General features: G+C 39.6%; 1 protein-coding gene across 11 annotated transcripts in view; it reads right to left on the reverse strand.

Annotated features, from left to right (window-relative positions):
- PDE4D (phosphodiesterase 4D) overlaps positions 1–25,531 on the reverse strand; it is a 1,416,439-nt gene that overhangs the window by 33,864 nt on the left and 1,357,044 nt on the right. For 9 of the 11 annotated variants that reach the window (XM_023545478.2, XM_023545476.2, XM_023545477.2 and 6 more), the window contains one exon: positions 21,188–21,300. In XM_023545478.2, the coding sequence (XP_023401246.1) occupies positions 21,188–21,300 (113 nt within the window). The other 2 variants (XM_023545481.2, XM_023545482.2) reach the window with 2 other exon arrangements.

The raw sequence follows: 25,531 nt of genomic DNA on the forward strand, positions 1-25,531 counted from the left end.
TAAATCCATTTGTGTTTACTGCCCTCTAGTGATAAGAGATCTGCATTTGATTTAAGAAATAGCTCTATTCCTGAGGAAAAGGAAGTAACGCGAGCAAAAGAAAACATGTCTTACAAGAGTTAAGGAAATTTAAAGCATATTTAAAAACTGAATAATCATCTGAAAGAAACTAAAAATCATTCTCTATCCTGGTTTTAAATTTCTTACATATAAAAATGTTTTATTAAGAACAGGAAGGACCTGTAACATTAATTTACACTTCTACCGAGAAAAGAAATTCGAAAATAAGGATTTTTTGTTGTTGAGAGGTTCCTTGAGGCTGAAATAACATGGGACTGATCTGATAGCTGCATGTCCATTTCTTTTCCACTTAGATTCATTTCTTATTAAATGTTAATACACTGTTGTGTGCTGTCGGATCGATTCTATCCCTCTATAACAGAGTAGAACTGCCCTGTAGGGTGAGTTTTAGGGAATCAGACCATGAGGTTTTCACCCCCAGAGCGGATGGTGGGTTTAAACCACTGACCTTTAGGTTGGTGTTTAACAACTGCACCACCAGGACACCTCAGTGTTAATGTAAACCTAGTATCCTGTAATTACTGATACAGCTCGAATTACACATAAAACCATTTGTACAGTTTTGGTATGTTCCTTGCTAATTAAGTCAATCTAGCTGAGGTCACCAGTATCTTGAGCATCGTTTTACTGGGATAATTTTCTCAAAATCCACTGAGCCAATGCATGGAAAGACACATTTACAGATACGAATATCCAAAGTATCAAGTTAAAACATCCAAAGGAAAACATGGTACAACCACTAGAGGTACTTCAGATCCAGGGAGATCAAGCCCAGTAACAATTAGTACAAGATAGAGATTCTTTAATTCAGCAACTATCTAATTAGCAACTCAGGCTGCTAACCAAAAGGCTGGCAGTTCAAATCCACCAGCCGCTCCTTGGAAACCTTATGGGGCAGGTCTACTCTGTTCTAGAGGGTTGTTATTAGTCGGAATTGACTCAATGGTAATGACTTTTTTTTTTTTTAATGTGCTAGTTACTGTTCCAGGTGCTAAGGAAAGATAAATCAACAAATCACCTGTTCTCAGGGAGCTTACATGTTAGTGTGTGGGACAGAGAAGGTAAACAAGCATGTTCAGTAGCCATTCCAACTTCCTTTTAGTGGTCCTCCTATACTGCAGAGGCTGGACAATTAGGAAAAAAAAAAGAATCCATATCCTACATGCCCTTACAGCTAGGATTTCAGATATGATTTAAATTCTTCCAATCAGATGAGCCTCTGTTCCCTCCCACAAACAGTTGTCAGCGTAACTGTTGCTTGTTTGTTTATAATCTGCTCCTTCTCTCTGGCTGCTTTGAGATCCTGTTTCTATGGTTTCTCTAGGAAATGTCTGGATGTGGGCTTTTTTTTTTTTTTTTTTTAATTTCCCTGCTTTGGATTCACTGGGCCTCTAGAATATTTTCTCTTTTCCATTCTCTCTACTCTATCTTCCTTTGCAATTCAAATTAGCTACATATTGCCATATTGCTGGGAAAGGAAGCCTTGCCATATTTTAAATGTACAGTGTTGTCCATAAAATACAGTGTAAGGCTAGAAAACTGTCATGAATACTATAGCAATCATTTTTACTCAAAATAATGCTTTTTCTATATTAAGTATGATTGTTCTTGTACTTTGAGACTAAATCATTGGCACTAAAATGTCATAAAAAACAAATTCCATTTGTACATATGTAATAACACATGTATTTGCACATAAAGTAAGATGCGCCTTTATGTTTCTTCTGGTGGTTTCCTAATTTAAAAAAAAAACAAAAAACTCAGACCTGAAGATACAATTTTAAAAACTTATTTACTTCTCTTCAAATTTCAATTAAAATTGGTATTAACTATCTTGACATTATGAATCCTCCAGGGTACCAGTCTATATTTTCACTCTTTCTACCTTTAAGATGGGAAAGCATAACAATTTCTGCTCTGGGAACAGAACGTAGTAGGGAAAAAAAAAAAAAATAACACAAACAAAAACTCTGCTTTACTTGACCTTCCAAATGTGACTCTAACACCCTGTGAGACAGCAAAAAAAAAAAAAAAGTCAATGATATATGTTAAGTGGAATGGGATGCTCAAACGCACTACCATTCTTTGATTCTGTGAAATCAGGCCAAGTTGGAAAGCTCCTTTGAAGACATCTATTACAACCTCGTACCCATAACCAGACAGGACTAACTCTTCATAAATAATGGTTGGCCTCTCCTGGATTTCTACCACTGTTATGCAAGTACATGCCACCTCTGGGTGAAGGTAGTTTAAAAAAAACTTTTTTCTTGCCTTGAGCTAATATACTTCAAAAGGCGTTCTTTACAAACCCCTTAACATTGATTTGATTCTACATACGAACAAATGAAAACACAATATGGCTCAGGGTCTGTAGAGATTTTATTACAGACTTTGCAATGAACAGAAAAGTAGTTAAGATCCTTAACCATTTATGCAGGAAAACACTACAGGTCTTACAAACAGCAATCAACAGTTAAACGTGAGCAATTACAGCTTGGGCTGTCACATTACCCTAACAGCTAGGGAAACAATCGTGCGATTTAGAACAAAAGATCTTCCTTCTGGGAAGAAAACACACCAAGCAGATGGCTTTTATAGCTTCCAAGATACCAGTTCTAATAATTCACAAAACTGTATTTTCCTAAAGTCCATAGTAAAAATAATAAAAGCTAACATTTACTACCTGTCTATTATGTGCCAAAAATGTGCTGATTATTTTCCTTGCATTATCTTATTTCTCTTCACACCCCTGTAAGGATTATAATTCCCATTTTATTGAACACAAGTTGCCATGGAGTCAATTCCAACTCACTGCAACCCCACGTGTGTCAGAGTAGACCTGTGCTCCATAGGGTTTTCAATGGATGATTTTTTGGAAGGAGATCACCAGACCTTTCTTCTGAGGTACCTGTAGGTATACTTGAACTTCCAATCTTTTAGTAGTAGCCAAGCACATTAACCACTGGCACCACGAGCCTTAATGTCTCAACCATCACATCTATGCAGACAACTCCCAAGTAAAGTCCTGCCCTTCATCAGAAATCCAGTCCTGACACTCAAAGACCTGTAGGGCATTTCTACTTAGATTCGCAGCCTCACCTCAATTTCATGTCTAAAAGCTTCCCGGCCATATGGTCTACCCCGTTCTCCCACCCCCACACACACACCTCTCATATTGGCTTCTCTTCCCATTAATTGGGTTTAGAATATACTCTGGCCATAGCTCCCTATGCCTCAAATATCGTTTCACCTTTCCCATGCAATCTTTCTCCCACCCATTCCTTTCTCTTCATTCTGACCCTACTACAAGCCCGCATCACGTTTATATCTAATTCCCTGACAGATTCTTCTTGCTTTCAGTGTTTCCCTTTAATACAATCCATCCCTCACGCCACCACCAGATTCCTCTTTCTAAAATCACTTCGATGTTATTTTCCTTCCAATGAACTGTAAGGGTTCTTTAGGACTTACAGGCTAACATGCAAACAGTTTAGCCTGGCATTTAAGGCACTGTTCAGTGTGGCCCCCATCTACCTTTCTCACAGCTGCCTCTGTTCCTACAATCAGAATCTCTGCTCCTGGCAGGCTCACTCTTCCAGAATAGCCACTACCTACCGATCCACGCCCACAAACAAACACTAAAGCTAAATCCACAAAAGTATCTCATCCTGAACCTACTTCATCTAGCCCTTGGAAGACACTTCCCTCTTTAGCAGCCTACATGAATCCTCAACGTTCAAGAGCCAGCTTAAAAAACCCATTGCCGTCAAGTTGATTCTGACTCATAGCTTAGGTATCACTTTTACCGGGATGCTTCCTCGTTGTCTGGTCCTCTGTGTGAACATACTTTGAACTTCTTTACAGGACCAAACACCTGTATTTACTCTACGAGTCACTAACAAACAATAGGCTTACTTACATGGCTAGCTATATTTTCAATGTGTATGTCTATCAGCTTGACAACAATGGGTTTTGTTTGTTTTATCTACCTATCTACCTATTTACCACCTACCTACCTACCTATTCTACCTACCTACCTATCTATCCACCCTCCTACCTGTTTGAATACAAGCACACATATATAAAAAAATCTAAGTTCACATATAAGAATCTCTGAAGCAGATATGTCCCACAGGAATCAAGCTAAAACAAAAATCCCTCAGTATAAGCCAAAAAATCCCAATGATTTACTTCCCAGATGAAAATGAGAAAGAAGACAAGGATCAAACACAAACAAGAAAGACACAATAAACTGAAAATTTCTCTCAGATGTGATGATGTCAATAAAAACAGAAGCAGGAAATAATTTCTAACAACTAATTTTTAATTCACCACAAGATAAAAGTTTTACAAAAGTTAACACAAGCCTGCTTTGTTCTGGGTCACTCTAACTTTCCTGAGCTGTTAGTTCATCTGCAAAATGACAGAGGTGAAAAGGTTGATCTCAAAAATCTTCACCTCTAAGGACTTTTGGATTAAATTTTTTTTTTTTTTAACTAAGCACACCAAAATTTGATTTCTTTCCAAAGCGGTCAACAGCAAGTGGAAAATGGAAAGAGATCAATCACCTACGCAGTAACTCATGTTCGACCTCTGTAACAACTACTGCGCCAGAGAACTTCTCCACTCTCTGGCTACGGTTAGAGTTAGACTATGACTAAGACCTCGGGGCTGGAACTGGGTTCAAGGTCATTTCATCCACTCCTCTGTTTCTCAGCCAAATTGCCATTTTTAATCTGTGCCATGATTCAAAGGTCTATTTTTGCCTCTTGTTTCTACCTTCCCCAAGAACTGATTGATATTTGACACTTTTGGTAATCACAATATCTATATTTCACAGGATCAGAAAAATCCTTTGGAGGGGCCTTGGAGGTCATCCAACGTGAGGGAATAGCAAAGCACAAAGCAATGGACCAATGTCTAAACATAGTAGAAAGAAAACCTACATGAGTCCCTCTTAACTTTACTAAAACTCTTCTTCATGGCTGCCTTCATGATATTCTTTTAAAGTAATCATAATTAAGTAGTCAGTAAGAGTGTAAATAAAAATATGCTATCATAAATAAAAATATGCTATCACGGAGTGCTAGGTAACCAAGTTAAAACTAAAATAAACAAGCTCAGTGGGCCATCACATATGTAAGCCAGTAAGGTCCCATAAATCACCAAGCCTGGGTATCAGGATTCCAAAGGCGTACTCCGTAAGCTCTTGATGCAAGCTCCAATTGCACCACTGGGTTACCTATATGGCAGCATATAAAGTTGACCTTTTAAATTTAAAAATAGTTCCAAACTCATCCCTACCAAAGATAGGCCAGTACCTATGATGTGTGTGCCCCACACTATGCACTTGACAAGAAAAAAAAAAAAAATCATTTAATTTTCACAACTGTCTTTGCGGTAAATCCATGAGGTAAATTTTGTCAGTCCTGACTTACAGAGAAAACAGAGGCTTAGAGAACTTGAAGTAATTTACTTTCCCAGCTCAAAACTCCAGTATGGGACAGATTTATATCCACAAGAGGAATGACTAAACTCATCAAAATTTAGAAGATTTAAAGAATCAAGACAAAAGTTTCACATTCGTCATCTGCTTTTCAGTTCTACCCTTCTCTTCTGACATCTACTATAACCTACAGTGAATCACCCTAGGCTTATTTTGACACAGTTCTGTCTTCACCCTAAATCAGCTTGTACCTTGCTGTCACATGGCCCATCAATTACTCTTTCTTACTTCCTGACACCAGGATCCTTAGGGGATGGCAAAGCAGATGGATTGGGCAGCCCACTCATGCTGCTACAGGGCCATGACTCAAGGAGGCAACAGGTGAAGGAGGTGACGCCCATTCTTAGTGCTAAATATGACCGAGACTCATGAAGTACACTGTGTCTATAAATCTCCCCTCCCCACTCAGCTCTACCCTCCTCCCCGTCGCCACAGCTGACGGCCCTCCCTAAAACGTTCACGTTCTCTGGCTGACCCATCTAGGATTTCTTTTTTCCTTCAAGGTTGCCCCATCCCAAATGTTCATTCTAACCAGATTTCACCATATGAACTCTGAGGTGGAAAGAGGGCAGGAACACAACTGGTCAGTCTCCCTCTAACCAAGGATAGGCCCAATCCTAGGCCAGCTCAGCCACACCCTCTTCCTATTCCTACCCCTCTCTTCCTTACCTCACACTAATATGTCATATGTCTTTCTACTTTTTTTTCCTTCAATCTTCATTCCCAATGAGTCTATCTTCCCTCTCTATTTTGCCCCCAATGGCAAAAAAGTTCCTCAAAAGCAACTCCATAGTTGTTGCTGTTGGGTACCGCTGAGTTGTTTTTGACTCACAGCAACCCCCACATTACAGAGCAGAACTGCCTTATAGGGTTTTCTAGGCTCTAATCTTTACAGGAGCAGATGGCTAGGTCTTTCTTCCACCTGGGCTCGAACTGCCAACTTTTTGGTCAGCACCCTAGCGCTACAAGGGCTCCTGAGCTCCATAGTAATAGGCCACATTTTAAGATCCTGAAACCTGCTTATACTGTTCCTGAGTTTCCCTCTCTATCTGGTGCTCTCCATGCATCAGACAAGGTTTCATCCCACCAACTCCAGCCCCCTACTCAAACCCTCTAAAATCAAAAACCTGTTGCCATTAAGACAATTCCGACTCATAGTTACCTATGGGACAGAGTAGAACTGCACCATATGATTTCCAAGGCTGTAATCTTTAAGGAAGCAAACTGCCATATCTTTCTCCTGCAGAGCGGCTGGCGGGTCTGAACCACCAACCTTTTGGTTAGCAGACAAGCACTTAACCACTGTACCACCAGGACTCAGAACTCGACCTCTCTATCAGCTCAGAATCTCAGATCGGCTTTAATCGCTTGGTCTCCCCATCCTTCCAACCCCATTACCCTTCAGTTTAAACCTTGCCCTGCCTGCCAGGTCCACTCCCAACCCAGCATGCCATCTCACTGTCACGCTCCTCCTAGGAGGTAGGTCAGTTCTGCTGTTATTCTGGCATGACACAGAGAACGAGGCAGGCAGAATGACCTATGCTACAGGATTCCTCTTTAGGAATTTTATTTTGCTGAAATGGCTGTTCTATTTTGGAATCCACTGCTCACTAAATAAATTTAAAATTAATTATTTGGACATATTTTGAAGATGCAGCCTGAGAATAAACACTTGGTTCTCTATATACCCATCTCCTACCCCTCCACATTAAATGCTAAATTCAAAAAAATAATTACCTTTATACCTAATAAGAAGTATACGGATTTAGGACATTTTTTGTTTGTTTTAAACTGAGCCTCAGTTTTTCATCTTTAAAAACGGAGCAAATTATTCTGGCATATAGTGTGCTGTTTCTGGCACTAAATTTGAAGATCGAGGTTTGAGGTATGAGAAAACATCCTGGGTACTGCTTTACATTTGAAGGTAAGGTACATATTGCTATTTCCTGACCAGTTATAGTCAGAAATTGTTCCTGTGTCTCCAACAGATAAGACTAAAATGTTTGAAAATGAGGTTAAAGGGCAACAAGTGACTAATTTTTCCACTGAATTCTACTTTTGAAAGAACAAACTTCTCTCTTTATAGGGATTGATTATTTCATCTGTGAAGACACAAGCACTCTGTCTTTTCAGTCAGCTATTTTACTGTTCATTAACACTATATAGAAAAATTAAGATTTAGCCCCAGTATCTTCCAGAAGAAAGTGAATTAATCCTTACCTGATGTATAATAAAGTGGGCCTATTTCCTTACGACTTACGCAAGCCCAATTATCACTTATTCTTACTGAGATCTAAGAGATAATACTGAGAATAGATTAAAAAAATCAAAGAGCAGAAAATCAAAATACATACCAAAGATAATGCTAATTAGTTTCATTCTTATCACAGTATATTGTTAAAGCTGATTTTAAACAGGCAAAGAAAAAAAAAAAAAAAAAGATGCAACAGGATCAGGACTTACCAAAAAAGGGGAGAGAGGATTAGTCAAGAAATATCCATTAAAACTCTACAAAAGGCTCTAAGAAAAGTTCTTAAAAAAAAAAAAAAAAAAAAAGGTTTGAGACCTTGGTTTCCCTAAATTCAATTTACTTTTTGAATCATCTTTTAACAGAATTATAGTTTTTTTTTTAATCCTTTCCAGTCTTCATCCTCTTTTGTGAAATGAGCATTTCCTTGCATTAATGAAACGACACCTACATACATTTAAAGTACCCATGAAAGCATTCGATCTCTGTTAAAATTCATTAAAGCTTTTCCAAATTTCACATTTATCCTCCTTCTAAATTCTTGCCACAAAGTCCATCATACTTCAAAGTTATGGAAGTTAGAAAAATAATTAGCAAAAATAAAATAGAGCCTTTCTTGTTCAAAGAGTGTACCATTTTCCTTTTCTAAAGCTTTGATTTGACATAAACAACACAAATGTTTTACTTATAATTCAGTATAATTTATAACTCTTTAGAATAAAATGCAATGACTTGGTTTATATAATTTTCTCCCCTAATTATAAAATACGTGTTCTTTCTCCCCAGTTTGAATTAGAGTGATAAGGTAGAATTAAAAGGAGAATAAAAAAGGGAAACCACTTTGACATCTCCTCTTTAAAAAGTATTATTTAAGTGTTTTTAGTTCATATTTTTGTCTTAAAGAAAAACCAAACCAAATCAGAACACTCCTATGTGAGCAGCCTTAAAATCAGCCAGTTATTTTCTGGAATGGGGAAGGCAGACAACAGCTTGCACTTATTCCAATATGGCAGCCTGATCTCTGCCTGGTTGCTATGGACATATCCCTGTCAAGCCTGTGCTTTCAACTCTCCAGGCCTGGTTATGACAGGCCAAGGTGTTTCCTATTATGGTGCCTATGTCTGCAAGGCACAGTGCTTGCCAGTAATAAAAGCCAGAGTCTGCCGTTACAGGGATTACAGTGCGGCAGACCAGAGATGCTCACGGGAACCCAAGCTCATCCTGAGTAAAACTGCAGAGAGTACTCCCTAATAGGCAAAAGCCAACAGACACGTCCTTAGACTAGCAGGGAGAATATCAGGTATGTCATTTTTAGTTAGAGCAAACTAGTATTAAAAATATTATTACTAAAATAGGTATAGAGAAAAGAGAGCAGTTCTAAGGCTTTGGATATGGCTTATATAATTTCTTGTGTGCACTATAAACTTTTGAATTAAATGATCCTAATCTGAGAATGTACTATGCTAACTTCTGGAGATACAAGTATCTCTAAGCAGAATAGAGGCCCTGGTGGTACAGTGGTTAGGAGTGCAGGTGCTAACAAAAAGTTCGGCAATTCAAATGCACCAGCTGCTCCATGGAAACTCTATGAGGCAGTTCTACTTTGTCCTATAGGGTCACAATGAGTCAGAATTGACTCAACGGCAACACAGTTTTGCTTTTGTTGTTGTTTTTAATGCAGAATTGAGATCCTATGGTGGGAAATGCTCAGGATTCTTGTAATGAAAGAAAAACATCTTTCTTTCAAGGCATTAACTGTGATGCTCAGACTGTACCAATCCATAGTGAGAAATGGCATTTACATTAATCATTGTCACCCACTGTCTTAGTTATCTAGTGGTGCTACAACAGAAATACCACAAGTGGGTGGCTTTCACAAACAGAAACTTATTCTCTCACAGTTTAAGAGGCTAGAAGTCTGAATTCAGGGTACCGGCTGCAGGGAAAGGATCTCTCTCTCTCCAAGCTCCTGCTTCTGGGTGTCTTCCAGTAGCTTGGAATCTCTCTTCCTCCATCTCTACTTGCTGGCTCATTTAATATCCCTTGGGTTTTTTGGGGGATATCTCAAGAGATTGAATCAAGAGACACCCTAATGCTGCCTCATTAACATAACAAACATAACCTAATCTTCATTAACACAGCCTAATTCTGCCTCATTAATAAAACAAACACAACCTATTCACAAATGGGGTTATAGCCAAAGGCAGAGGTAAGGATCTACAGCACTTATTTTGGGGGGACACAAATCAATCTAGAATACTTATACATTACTAATTTATGCGACCAACTATAAACCTATCTACTGAGGCTCAGAAGGCTGGGGAGGAAGTGATGTAGAAGGCCTCACCAGGTTCTTAAATATGTGAACAGTTATTGAATCCATCTGCTTATCAGAAGCATGGCTTGCATTCCATCAACACAAAAAGAAAAAAAAAGCAAAGTGTTATTTCCCTCCTATTGTTGATGAATTAAGTCAAAATGAAGATACATATATGACCCAAAATGAGGTATAGCCACCCTTGAAAGTGCTCTACAGAAAATGTTAGAAGAACTAGGTTTCAGCTAACTGCCCAGGTGGCTCTGGACAAATTTTTGGCCTTATTTTCCAATTCAGACTAGATGAATTAGACAGATGATCACTTCTGCTTCTTTTAGTTCTAACAATTAAGGCTTGAGTTTGAGATGGGTATTGGATAATAGTAACAATAATGCTTTGAAATACGGATCATGCTAAATACTACCAAAACCACCAAAAGAGCTAAGTGGTAGACAGGAAGAGATTATATTTTCATTTCTATTATTTATGTTCATTCCACTCAAATGACATTAGACAGAGAAGTAGAGAGCATAAATTTCTTCAATTCTTAACCAAATGTTCAGTAATTTCCTTGCAAAGGGTCTGACAAACAGTAAAATTGAAGCTACTACCCACAAAGGCAGAACTTTTATTCTGAGGGCTTAGAAAGGTAAAATTAACCTTTGCCCCTGAGACTGATAAATAATGATTCCTACAGCACTGAGAGAAGAGAGAAGCAACATTTAAAGCTGTGTTTCAATCCCATTTATGCAATTCAATATTCATTGAGCACCTACTCAACACTGTGCTCAATGTTAGTGGGGCTGGAAAAACTAATGAGACTAAGGAGCTAATGAAAATCTGAAAAGAGGAATAAAGCGAAGACACAAAATAACTGTACTGGGAACTACCAGTAAGAATTTCACTAAGAGTTAAGGCAATTACAAATAAAGTCCTGTGAAGGGTCAAAGCAGGAAGACTTAATGCCCAATTAGAGGATAAGAGGTATGGGAGAAGATTGGAGAGGCAAAGCTTCAATAAGGAGGTAGCATTCCAGGTAGGCCTTAAACGATGGTTAAGATCTTTTTTTTTTAAATAAACTTTTTATTTTAGAACAAGTTTAGATTTACAGAAAAATTGTGACAATAGAATAGAGAGTTCCAATATAACCTATACCCAGTTTCCCCTATTATTATTATTAACATGTTATATTAGTTATGGTACATTTGTCATAATGAGCCAACACTGAGACATTATTATAACTAAAGGCTATACTTCTCAGATTTCTTTAGTTTTCACCAAATGTCCTTTTTTATTTTTATTTTTTGGTCCAGGATCCCACCCAGGATGCCATATTACATTTAGTTATCATGTCTCCTTAGGCTTCTCTTGGCTATGACAATTTCTCCTACTTTCCTTGTTTTTAACAACCTTAACAGTTTGCAGAGTACTTACTGGTCAGGTATGTTGTAAAATGTCACTCAATTGGGATTTGTCTGATGTTTTTCTCCTGATTAGATGGGGTTATGTGTTTCAGGAGGAAGTACACAGGTGTAAAGTGCCATTTTCACCATATATCAAGAGTACATACTGTCAACATGACCTACCACGACTGATGTTAATAGTTTTGATTACCCAGCTGAGGTAGGTTTGTTACATTTCTTTACTGTAGCCTTTCCATACTGTACTGTGTGGAAGGAAGACAACATGTGCAGTCCACATTGAAGGACTGGGGAGCTATATGGAATATCTTGATGGCAGAGTACTTATATAAGTTAATTGGAATTCTTCTGTAAAAATTTGTCTATGTTCCCCACTTACTTATCTAGTTTATTTATATCGGTATTTAACAGTTGTTACCAGTTGCCAATTCTGACTCATGGTGACCCCATGTGTACAGAGTAGAACTGTGTTCCACAGGGTTTTCAAGGTTGTGACCTTTTGGAAGCTGATTGCTAGACCCTTCTTCTGAGGTGCCTCAGGTAGGTTCAAACTTCCACCCTTTCTGTTAGTAATTGAGCACTTAAATATTTGTGCCACTAGGAACTTCTATATTAGAATGGATTTATGAATATTTATATTTTGGGTTATAACCCGATACCTTATTATCTTGCTCGAATTGTTCCAGCTTTGGCCACTGGGGCCTCTTTTAGTTTGCTCCCTCATCCCCTTGATAGAGTCCTATCAGTGCGGGGTTTCGTCTGTTCAGCACTGTGAGATGCTTCAGGCTAATCTTGTATATTTCCTGCCTGCAGGCTTAGAATCAGCTATTTCCCCAAGAAGTCCTGGTTTCTTTTATTGGAGAATGGTATTTGAAACCAAGATCTGGGTGTGAGGTGTGCTTGTTGCTTTTGGGGTTTCACTGCTTCTAGGTCCTCTCAGCTGAAAGAGCAAGGAAATATTCATGCGTATAGAAGTTACAGAAGTAAAGATTTCGAGAGGTAGAATGGGAGGATTATTTTCTTAATATACTTTTCTTAACAATATATATTAACAAGAGATTCTGTGCCTGGATTATTTCCAGTCTAATGAGAGGAATAACAGGTACGCAATCATTTAAGAAGAAAACTGGCTAGACCGATTATTCTTCTCCACTGTTTTCTGCATTTGGGCTAGAAACAGCTCAGAAAGTTTTAGATATAATGACAAAACCTCAGGCCAGTCTGATGAACTATACTGGAAAATTAGACCAAAGACACAAAAAGTAAACACTCTGAATGATTTGAATGGGGTGGAGAAGCATATAAAACGAAACAAACAACAAAAAAAACTGGCTTTGCAAAAGCCATAGTGACAGAGAAAAGCCAATGAAACGTAGTAGTCCTCTGGGTTAGCGGCAACATCATCAGCCACGATCCCCTCTTAGAAACTCACTGGAAGCAAAGGTGTCAGCATAACAAGCAAATACCTCCTCTATCCTCCACTCCCCAAACACCCCCAAAAATAAGAAAAGAAAGACTGATGATGTTGCTTTCTAGATGGAAATAAAGGAATCACTGAGTACGGACTGTCTAGACAACTCCCATCTTTTAACTCATCACAAGACTATTTACCACATAAGGAAACTGATGCACAGAGAACAAAGTAATTTGTGCAATTTATATCTATTAAATGCAAGAGCCTGAATCCAGCCCCGGGTGACTGGCTCCAGGCAGGTGCTCTAAATCCAGGCTCTTCTGCCTGAGATATGAAAGTCTAACGAAGGGGAAAAGAAACTTGGTACTTTCCTTTCTGCTGGGGAGAACCCATTGAGGGTAGAAAAGGAAAGTGGTAGATTGTTTAAAACAAACATACGTTTCTAACCAAAAATTACTCTCAAAATTGTTATTGCTGCTGATACAGATTAGTGCACCCAAAAGTATGCCCACTGGCCACAAGTGGTAAGTAAAATGCTTTAAGGTGGTGCGTGGATAACCATTTTCTCATTTTGTTATATATTAATTTTAATGTACATTAGAAAAAATTTAACTGCGACATCAAACCCATGACTTTATGCCTATCGTTCCTTAACACGAGGCACACAGGTTGGTATTTACATTTAAAAAAACAAACTGCTTTAAATAAAAAAATTCCAAATATAATAGCAGATATGAAAAGCATAAAAATGACAAAGTTTGAGCAATATATTTAACCTGTTATTTCTTATGGTATAGAAAGGTCGTTTTTTTTCTTCTAAGAAATGGTATGCTCTTACACTGCAAGGAGTATATGACATAGGATTTTCCTTAATCTCCTTTTGTATATATTCTAGACAGGCGAGAACATATAATTTATTGAGCACTTGGTATGTTTTATGAACCAAACTGAGCTTTACAGACATTATGTCTGTCTCAACAACCTTTGAATGCAGGTTTTGTTATCCACATTTATAAATGAAGAAATCGAGCTTCACAGAGGTGAGGCATGTTGCCCAAAATATTAGGTAGAAAGAAGCAGAGCTGGAATTTGAAACCAAGTTCGCCTGATGAAAAACATCTACATTCTTTCCACTCTGCAAAGCTACCTTAAGTATCATCTGTGTATACTCCAAGCCAGGGAGTAAATATCATTCATCCCCATCACACACAAAGTACAGAAGAACAATAACAAAGAGCCCGGAATACTAAATAGTAACAATAAGGAAAAATACCCATTAAAGATGAAGTATTCTCTAAGGGTAAAAGATAATACAGCTATTATCATGGTAGTTGGTAATCCAATTTAACTGGATTTCCAAATGAATACAACAGAGTTGTTTGTTGTTTAAGGAAATATGAAGGCTTACCCTCCATCTTTGTTAGAGTCAATAAAAGAAAATTCTTTCTTAAAGTGCCTTTTAGAGCTGGTGTGAACATTAAAACAAGGACTGTCTGTCTGAGTCCCTGGGTGGTACAAATGCTTGGCTGCTAACCTAAAGGCTGGAGGTCTGCAGCTACCCAGAGACGCCTCGGCAGAAGGGCCTGATAATCTACTTCGGAAAACTCAGCCACTGAAAAGCCTATGCAGCACAGCTCTACTCTGACACACATGGTGTCGCTGTGAGTTGGAAATGACTCGATGGCAACTGGTTTATCCATCTATTTCTTAGAAGGAGCTCAGATTAATAAAAAAAAAAAACCACTGCCATTGAATTGATTCCAACTCATAAAGACTGTATAGGGACAGAGCAGAACTGCCCCACAGGACTTCCAAGGCTTCAAATCTTTGTGGAAGTAGACTGCCACATCGTTTTCCCGTGGAGTTGCTGGTGGATTTAAACCACCAACCTTTTGGTTAGCAACCGAGAGCTTTAACCACTAAGATACCAGGGCTCCTCTCAGACTAACAGTGCCAATTAAACTATCACAACCACTAGCCAGGTATTACACTACTACCCAATGCCTTCACAAAACAAACACCGGCAACCTGCTGTTTCGAAAGGTTAGTCCCTTGTTGAAAGAGAGAAAATCAGACTACATATTCTTGGACCAACTGAAAATCATGATGTTAACAGCATTTTATACCCAAAATACGTCTGTACTTTAAGTAACAGCTACAATTGATATGACTATCATAGATATGGAAACCCTGGTGGTCTAGCAGGTAAGCACTATGGCTGCTAACCAAAAGGTCAGCAGTTCGAATCCACCAGCCCTTTCTTGAAAACTGTATGGGGCAGTTCTACTCTGTCCTATAGGATCGCTCTGAGTCTGGATCGACTTGATACCAACAGGTTTTTTTTTTTTTTAATCACAGATATATTCTTAAACAAAAGTATTATCTATCATCCTTGCTATTTGGAAAAAGTTTAATTTATCTATAACATTAGGAAAAGGACTATTTTATCTTGGCTAAGCTTTATGTTTTGATTTTGTTTTTTTTTTAAGGAGCTGGCTCATAATGCTTTCAGATAGAAGCCATCACTATCCCATCAATTAAATCAAAATGTAATAACTGAAAGCAATTTCTCTAGTAATGATTAATCATAAAAATTTGAAGTTTTTAATATTTAAATGTTAAGAATTTTTTTAAGTTTATTGCCACTAAATACAGATACTTAGTTGATGACAGAACAGACAAATTAAAATTTATTTTAATCTTTAATCTTACCAACAACTAACCAACCCAGTGCCGTCGAGTCGATTCTGACTCATAGCGACCCTACAGGACAGAGTAGAACTACCCTATAGAGTTTCCAAGGAGCGCCTGGTGGATTCGAACTGCTGACCCTTTGGTTAGCAGTCGTAGCACTGAACTACTGTGCCACCAGCGTTTCAATCTTTAATCTTACTAAGTCAAAATCAGGGGCTTTAATATTTAATGAAATATAAAAATTGCCATGTTACAAACCTAAAATAAAACATCAAAAGGCTGAGTTTCTAGAGTTATTGAAGTTCTTCTCTTTGAAAATTTAGTTTTTCCTTAAGCAGATTAACACTCAACAAGTCTCCTGTGACTTTACCAAGTTTTAATTTTTCAATGTAGAAAATAACTGTTGCTATTTTCTCTCCATGAAACTAAAACGCCTTTTCCAACTTCAGCTTCCTCCTTAATAAAAGTTGAACGTTTATTTCTACTCTGTTATTTTGTACTCCTGTAACGCCAAAATACCTTAACATTTAACCACTTCTGTGAACATCTGACATTCATTCCAGCATCCTTCCTGCTCAGAAGAAAACATACCAGCAAGACAGAAAGCTCTACTATATCCTCTGCTTTGACCATTACAGAGCAGCAGGGGGAGCAGCTGGAGAAAGGGCAAAGACAAAGCGCCCCAGAAAAGCAATTTACAGGCAATAGAAACCCACTAGAGACATTTGTTAAAAGCCAAATAGACAAAATAAATTTCATAAAGAAACCGTGATCACATCTACGAAGCTTGAGTAAGTACATTTGGAATGAATGAAGGAAAAACCTTAAGTCTAAGAAGGATGCTTGAATTCTAACTCTAAGACAGACTCAGCAGGAAACATGGTCATTTCCAACAAAGCCAAATCTCAGAGATGCCTCACAATTAGAGAGCAGAAATAAAATATATATTTGTAGTTGCATGTTTTGGGGAGACGTGAAAAGATTTTTTGCCTCCTTCAAACATCACCACACTTGAAAAAATATACTTGAAGGCCTGGCAAAATGTGCATTATCAGGTTGCAAGAGGATAAAGCGGAAGGGTTCCATGGTATGATCCTTGAAAGCTCTCCTAGGGGTCTTTCCCCCGCCCCCACCCTCAATTTACTTTCAATGAGAGAAGTGTAACCAAAAACACCAGTAAACCATTCTGCATTAAAAACAGACTAAAACAAACCAAACCCAGTGGCATTGAGTCATTCTGATTCCGACTCATAGCGACCCTATAGGACAGAGTAAAACTCTCCCCCAGAGTTTCCAAGGAGCGCCTGGCTGATTCGATCTGCTGGCCCTTTGGTAGCACTTAACCACTACGCCGCCAGGGTTTCCAAACAGACTAAGAGCTTTGCAAAATCTGTAAAAAAAAAGAATGGAAAGTGCCTACCAATCCCATATTATGTTCCTCATGTTCTAGAAATAAGGGCCGTGTTTTCAGTTTTAGAGTAAAACAGAAAAAGTATCTATCTCTTCTCTCCAGAATTTTATAACTGAAATTTAAGAAGACTAAATTTCTAGTTAGAATTTCAAAATGTTTGTCTAGTTACACAAAAAAGTATAAATTTAGCATTTTTATAATTTAGAAATGTGCACTAGTTATCTAAGAATTGTACTATAAAATGCAATGAAACTTAAAATATCAAATATAAATCACAGCTGAATGGTATATATATACATATACGTACACACACACACATATGTGCACACATATACATATTAATCAAAAGGAGCCCTGATGGGACCCTGGTTAAGCGCTCTGCTGTTAACCAAAAGGTCACTGATTCGAACCCATTGGCCACTCTACGAGAGAAAGATGTGGCAGTCTGCTTCCATACAGATGACAGCCTTGGAAACCCTTTAGAGTAGTTCTACTCTGTCCTACAGGGTCACCATGAGTCGGAATGAACTGGATGGCGACAGGTTTATTTTAGCCAAGTAGACAACAAATGAAGTTTCATCTAAACCATAAATAAGAACAATAACAAAAGGGATAGTGCCTACTATTGTCAGACACTGCATTAACTATCGGTTTTATACATATTCTTTCTAACCCTTATATTGACTTTTAAAATAGATATTCCTATGCCCATGTAATGCTAAGGAAACTGAAGTTAAAAAAGTTCAAGTCATTTTTCTAGAGTAACTCAGCTAGCAAAGGACAAAACCATGATTCAACTTTCAAGTCTGCTACCTCCAAAGCCTTGAGACCTCACCAAAACCACTGCCAATTGGAGCAATGAGGTTTCAAAAGAAATCTGCACAAACCTCAGGCAGATTAATGTGCTTATGAGAGTAAATTCTGTAGATTTAACCACTCAAATGCCATCTAGATTCTCTTACTTACGCCAGTTGGTTCAAGATTTCTACATGTGCTAGTCAACGCTGGCCTTAGCCAAGAATTCTGTAATTTTCTTGCCTCAATACCATTAAGAAGTGGTATCCACGTTATAATACCAATGCAGGAACTATAGCTGTTGCTTCTAAAGCATGATCAAAGCAAACAAAAAACTGATATTGGTTTAGGTTTCTTAAGATTTTTAAAAATCTATGAGTAATCTGTTAACTCAGTTTGTTGAATGGAGTCAATTACTTTCTTCCTATCACACTCAAATCCATTTCCATAATAAATATTTTCTATTAGTACTTAGATATCCTGATTTCTTACTAGTGTTTTTATTGTATTATTTTAATTGTACTACTTTGGAGTGAATTACAGCACACAGAAAAATGTCATGATTTCTCAAAGGCAAAAAGGGAATAACCTGAAAACACCAGTTGGCTGGGACAAAAAAAAAAAACCCAAACCAAACCTGTTGCTGTCAAGTTGGTTCCAACTCACAACGACCCTACAGGACAGAGTGGAACTGCCCCGTAGAGTTTCCAAGGAGGACCCGGTGGATTTGAACTGCCAACCTTTTGGTTAGTAGCCAAGCTTTTAGCCACTACGCCACCCGGGTTTCTGGTTGGGACAAGTACATGTAAAAAATGATGGATGTAAAAACAAACAGACAAAAAACTAATAACCACAAAGCAATGTTTCAAACATTCATTCATACTCCAACCCATTAAAACCCACTGCCGTCAAGTCTATTCCAGCTTTTTAAATTCATACTCCAGAGACCAAAAAAGCTCGTGGCTGTGGGATGCAAGACGTACACATTTCTAGGGCAGCATCACACTGACCTTCAGATCAGCTGCTCCAACTGCCTTTACTGCTCACGGGAATGTGCCTAATTTGTGCCCTTGTTAGCAAACAGGAGGGTAACTTTACAATCTTTACCAAGAGCTTTCTTCTTTCGGTGTTAACCCTCCCTCATGTATTAAAAAGTCCCCAAGCTTAGCACTTATTTAGAAATGAACGGGTTAAAAAAAAAGAATGCCTTAGACATTAAAAGTTTAGGCAACAACTTCAGCTGAGTTAAGTTTAAAAAGAGGCGTTACATCAATAATCTTTCAATCACAGGGATATAACAACTGCTGTGATAACTACATTTTGAGAGTATTTTCTCACTTTATCTACATTTTCTCTTCCACCAAATAATCTCACCTCCCATACTAAACCTATAAGTTAAAGTAACTCAAAGTTCAATTTAGGGGCCCTCACAATCATGATTTAAAAAAAGAAAAAATCCCTGTCTTATTTGGTGCTTTTAAAAGAAAGGGAACATTTTCAGCAATGACTGTTACCTAAAGTTTTCTTTTATCTTCAGTCATTGAGAATATATTACCAGATTTCACATTAATTTTGAAATTCAAACACAGGTCTCATTATTAAGAGTATGGACTTTTAGAGAAGGTTAAGCGTAGCTGCTCAGGATCATCCTTCTGAAATTGTCAAACCGACTTGAAAACATAAGCAAAGGCTTGCACATCTCTTCAGGTGCCTTCAGGTTCTGGCCTTTCTTTCTGCTACACAGAATTAACCCAGTCAACAGAATTAAGAACTCAGGTCCACTGCAGAACTTACTTAGGACACTGTAAAACTACTGCTACTGTGAATCAAACTATGGAAAAAAAAAAACTTCGTTGTTTTATAAAACTCATCAGTGCCAAAGAGTTTGCTGCTAAATGAGAACAATGGCTCCTGATACCACAGGCTGGGGAGGTGGTGGGCGGGGGGGGGGAGTGTACGAAAGTACTGGTAAGAGCGCAATACTGGGTCACTTTGATGAAGAGCTCTGCCAAATTTAGAAATGAGGCCCAAATGATAAAAAAACACCGATTGGATCATCAGTGTGCATGTGGATACTTTAGAGTAGACCAAGGAGAACTGCCCGCAGGCCAGGGGAGCCCCTTTTAGTGTGTTTACTTGAAGCCAGCATTTCATCATTTTCATAGATAATGCTATCTATATAAGCAATGTTACAAATTAAGACAATCAAGCGGAATCATTAAAAAACAGCATAAGGAAAAAAAAAAACAGGTGGGATGAAAACTACAGTAAGCTAAAAAAGAAAAATCACTCACTGAAATACATGTGCATATAGATAAACAGCAAATGACCTTGTACATAGGTGGCCAAAATGCCTTAAGTATCTCTAGGAAGAGCCAAACAAACAAAAAGTTACCAGCCCTTACTGGCTGAATTCCTCAGCCATCTGCATCCGACATGCGCATGCCTCCTTTCCTCTCTCTCTCGGTCAAACAGTCATTAAAAACATAAAATACTGAACCCAAATTATTACCTTACATAACTAAAGACAAAAAGAACAGGAATTCCCCAAAATACAGCAAAACTGAATACACTGTACCTTGGTTCCAGGCTATTTTAAGGCTGTCTCAGCGGAAGGTTACTGCTCAATCACCAAAGTTCCATTAGCAACTAAGACCAGCACTCAAGCACATAAGGCACGAATGTCTGGTCGAGACACCTTTCCAAGTAAATGACCTCCGAAAACCAGACTTTCTCTCCCAGAAACAAAGGTGATGATCATAATGAAGCTTTTGACTTTCTTGATGAGCCCTGTGGCCGTGCACTGACAACTGCACACATAAAGGCTCAGCTCCTACAGGTTACCCTGACGACTAATAAATGAGGTTTGAGGTTGCAAGTTCCGTGAACTCTTCCGAGTTTAAGTGTGGTAAGTGGTGACTTCCAAGCCATCAGCAGTTCTAATTTCCAAATGGGAATCTTAAGAATACCTTTAAATACGCAATGCTAATGGACTCTACTGGGTTTCTGCGGCAAGGGCAAAGTGTCACTTAGGAACCCCCTAAAAAACCAACCACTATGTCTTCGGGGGTACTGCAAACTACGTCTAAGTTGCTTTTGGAAAATGTTTAATTTACCTGTAATGAATGAAAGAGGGGAGACACGTTCGTGAATGGGAACCTCCCTCCAAGGAAGGACAGCCAATATGCAATAAGTGTGACAAGCATTTGTATGCATTTCCCTGGACCACGGAGACCGCTCGCTTCCCTAGCGTGGGAATCAGTAGCCTAGGGAACTTGGTGACAGCGGAGACGGGCTTACCTTGTTGGAGGCCATTTCACTGACAGAGTGCCTGGTCTGCAGGGTCTCTAGCTGGTCCAGACACCAGTCCAGCTCCTCCAGGGTCTCGCTGGCCAGTTTTTGGTAGGCCTCCTCTGCGAAGAAAGAGGGAAAGGGGGGCTCAGTTCGCAAGCGCTTCACGGGGCCCACAGCGAGTTCAAAGGGGGCCATCCTGCCGTACCCCGCCATGCTCGGATGCCCGGTGCCCGCACATGAGGGCTGCTCCTTCATATTGCCGAGCCCGGCACTGGGAGGGGGGCCGAGGCTCTGCTCGCGGGGCGACCGGCCTCGGAAAAGCACGGTCTCTCCAGCTTGGCGTCTCAGTTCGGCCTTCAGGGAGGGCGCGAAAAGTGCAGCCAGCCAACTTTTACACCGGGATAAGGACAGAAAAACCACAGTGCGACTTGTAAACGGTGCGAAGGGGCTGAGTCCTAGTCCTGGCGCCCAGCTTTGGGGGATGGCGAAAAGGGTGGCGCGCGCGCCTCGGTGCCCGCCCCGCAGAGGGAGCCGCTGGTCCACATCTTATCTCCTCGGTCTCCGGCCCCAGACCGCGTCCCCACTCGCTCCGCGCCCACCCGCCGGCAGAGCATCCGCGCGGCGCTTCAAGCGAATGAATCAGCCGCGGCCGGGTAAGCGGCCACCACGTTTCCTGTTTTCTTTCTCAAGTCCTCTGGCGGCGGGCGCAACGCGGCTCCATCGCCGCGGCTTTCCGGGAACACTCCCCCTCACGCCCCTCACAGCACTCGACGCTGCCTGGCTCCGCCTCAACCTCCTTACAAAAACAATTCAGAATTGCAAAAGCCTGTCCCGGCCACCCGCAGCGACCCTCCCTGCAGCCTCAGCCCCCGGCTGCCCCGCCGCCTCGCAGTGGCATTGCCCGGCGCAGCCAGGCGCCGTTCGCTTTGAAGCGGAGCCGGGGAGGCGCGGGCGCGAGCGTGTGTGTCTGTGGGTCTGGTGTGTGTCTGCGCGAGGGGAGCGGCGGAAAACCCGGCGTGGAGCGCCCGCTGCCCGGGGTCGCGCCGCCCGGGGTCGCGCCCGCCGCGGGGCTTTGGCTGCCCTCGGCGCGCACGCACGCGTGGCCGCGTACCTGGCCCGCGGGGATCCCGCGCTTTCAGCCGAGCCGCTGCCCCTCCCAGGTTGCCCGGCTTGCCCCTACTGCCAAAACTCACTCATTGTCTCCAACACCCGCTGTTTCCAGCTAGGTTTCCTGGGACAGCCTGACGGCGGCACAGAGAAGATTATTTAGGACCCGAGCAACCTGCTAGTTTCTGAGGGTTTAGGGTTTACCTCCTCCAAGGTGGGTAGGGTGATTCTGGGAATAAAAGCATTTTATGCAGATCAGACTCTCAGTAAAGCCTAGCTCCTGCTAAGTACCAGACTTCTAATTTTGGGGGTGAACAAAAACTAGCAAACGAAAACACAATGTTGTGGGGTCGAAATGCTTTAGAATTCACAGATTTGACGGTACGTTGTATTTTCATATCCAAAACTGCCTAAGAGTCATCTTAAAGGAACAGTAACACGAATGCAACACATGTATGGACAATTTGTACATGTTCTGCGTATGTGCGCCTTTCATCTGTGAAATTGCTAATCAGAGACCAGCACGGTCTTGTGGAGCCAAGGCAGCAGGTCTAGAAGGGTGTTTCTACCCACCATTCGCAGAATAAACTACTAATGTGTGCAAATGAAAAAACTACATCCAAAAGCATCATATGGAAGTCAGTTCTGTTTGCAAAAGCTGATCTAGGGGACCGAGGCACCTCTTTATAAACTGAGAAGTTGTAGGAGAATTTCATCACCTTAGTTTGTGGATAAGGTGGGAAATCCAAATTCCTAAAAGCCATTTCACAGAACTTCGTTATAGACAATTAGAAAGAATACATTGAAAAGCTTATGTGAAGTTGTTGGGATCCCTTTTCTTTGTCTTCACATCAACAGGTATTGGCAGAGAATAATTTCTGCCCTTGAAATTTAGACTACATAAGTGATAAGTGGCACAACAAAACATGTCGTAGACTGAATTTTAGGCTTCAGGGATTTTCCAGACAGATTTCTACATAAAATTTGTAAAACTTAAAGTATTTCAAAGTGCTTGTTACATATTCCACATGGCTAGTTGTTATCAAGGATTCTTGAACTGTTAGCTATTTATTTTGGGAACTCTAAGTTAAAATTTGCCTCTTTTATGCTAGTCTTTTTTTTTCTGCACCAAACTCTGTAAACACATACTTTAGATGAAAAAACAACTCTTTAAATCATGTGAAGTAATGTGAAAGATTGGAAATTTTCTTTATTGACAAAAGGAAAAACATTAAAAATAATTTTAAGTAGTATAAAATATTTTATCTGTATAGCCTTTTCTTGATTATAAGAATATAAAAATATAACATGCTTGTTATAAAAATGGAAACATTTTACATAAAGACATAACATAGGAAGTTCCTTGTAATCCCATTCCCTAAAGATCACAAACAGTAATTAAGTCTATGACCCTAACATAACCATTTTCATTTTACTTAATACTTTCCATATGATAGTATAACGTTACCTAGTTGTGATGGTAGTACATCTACCATATGTTGAGATTTTTGTTTTTGAGGGGAAGTTTCTATTCTTTCTTTCTTCTTTTCTTTTTTCCTCTCTCTACTATATAAGATAGGGTTGGAGGAAATTTTAAGAGGCAATTAACTTATTTTAGGTCATGTGAGTTGTCCAGTAGGTTAAAGATGTATAACCATTGTGTCTGGAATCTCTTCACCACCATCTTACCAGTTGGTGGTTATATCCTGAAACCACCAGTCCCCTTTCTGCACCGCTATGACTTTTGTTTTCCTTTTTCTTCACCCCTGTACTCCAATTCTGCCAAAATCTGAGCCCTAGGGGACTTCTCAGAAAGTAAGTAAACCCCCTCCTCATCTTTACCAACTGCTCAAAGCTTTTTAGAAGTCAGAAGTACAAATACAGGCCCATAACCTAACAGGATGTGGCAACACATATTATATTTCGGTGTTGATTTTTTAGTGTGGAAATACTGTTTCAGAAAGTTTCAGGTTAATGCTTCAAGACATTATGCAGTCAAACACAGCATTTTCTCTTAAGACGGTAGTATAGCGACAAGAGGGGCAACTTTACTTCACAAGATTCATTTTATGCCCAAATCATGGATTAGCTACTTTGACAATGAACATTTGGGTATAAACATACTGTGTTTTGTAAATATATTTTAAACTATAACATATTCTGTATGGATCTGGAGAATGGTGGGAAAAATGACTCAGAACACATCCACATACCGGTAAGTAAGAAAATAATTACTGACAACAGAGTCAAGGACAGTTCGTTCCATAAAACTGTTGCTCAAATAAAGAATTATTGTTGGTATTAGCATACAGCTGAGAATACTACTTTTTCTAAATTCCTAGGTTAATAGGTAATATGGCTAGCCACAGTTTTTCAGGGTCATTATTAAAGCTTAACTTTCAGGAATTTCAACCCCAAATGTTCTAAGACATCGAGTAACTGACCTTTTCATCCCTACTGAAAAAGCCTCCATGTGGGGTTGCCAGCTATTCTGCAGGAAATTGAGTCACCACACCAAACAACACACGTAAATGTCATCGACCACTAGCAGGACAAAAACAATGAGCCAGATTAATTTTGGATTTTTACCAAGAACACATATTGCATTCATTAATAAAATACTATCCCCCCCCCGCCACGAGTAAAAATCACTGCTTAAAAATATAGTAAAACTCTTCTACAATAAAACCTGTGAAAGCCAGGACCTGTGTAAGGAGGTAACCTGTTAGAGAAGGAAACACAACTATTTTCCACTAATAGAGGGTGATAGAATAATGGTAAGGCTGGACCCTGTCAAAGGTGGAAAATTTGAGAGACCCAGAAAAACAAGATAGTCCCATTGAGTTTCGGCTCTCACAGTTTTCGCCATATTTAACTGTCTGAAATCTTGCTAAGGCAAGGAACTAATGAGAGGAAAAACTTCAAAGCAAAAACTCTTCGCTTAACTCCATAAAAGCTAGGAGAAGACTACAGAACAGCAACTGAGAAATAAACTTGAGCCTTTGGAAGTCCCCTCCTACAGTTGCATTGGTTTTCTTCAAGGGACCCTTCAGCTATGTCACACCTGTGGTTCTTCTCAGGATCCTCTGTGAATAAATAGTCCTCAGCTCTCCCTGGCCAGCAGTTGGCTTCCGTCATCGTGATGCACTCAAGGGTTCCCCTGACACATGGCCTGAAACTGTGCCAAGGGCGCCAGGAGAAGATGCTGAAGCAGCAGCTTCTCTTTAAAAAGGAAAAAGGCAA

This window comes from Loxodonta africana, chromosome 2 (genome assembly GCF_030014295.1).
Source record: "Loxodonta africana isolate mLoxAfr1 chromosome 2, mLoxAfr1.hap2, whole genome shotgun sequence".
In the NCBI taxonomy this organism is placed as follows: domain Eukaryota; kingdom Metazoa; phylum Chordata; class Mammalia; order Proboscidea; family Elephantidae; genus Loxodonta; species Loxodonta africana.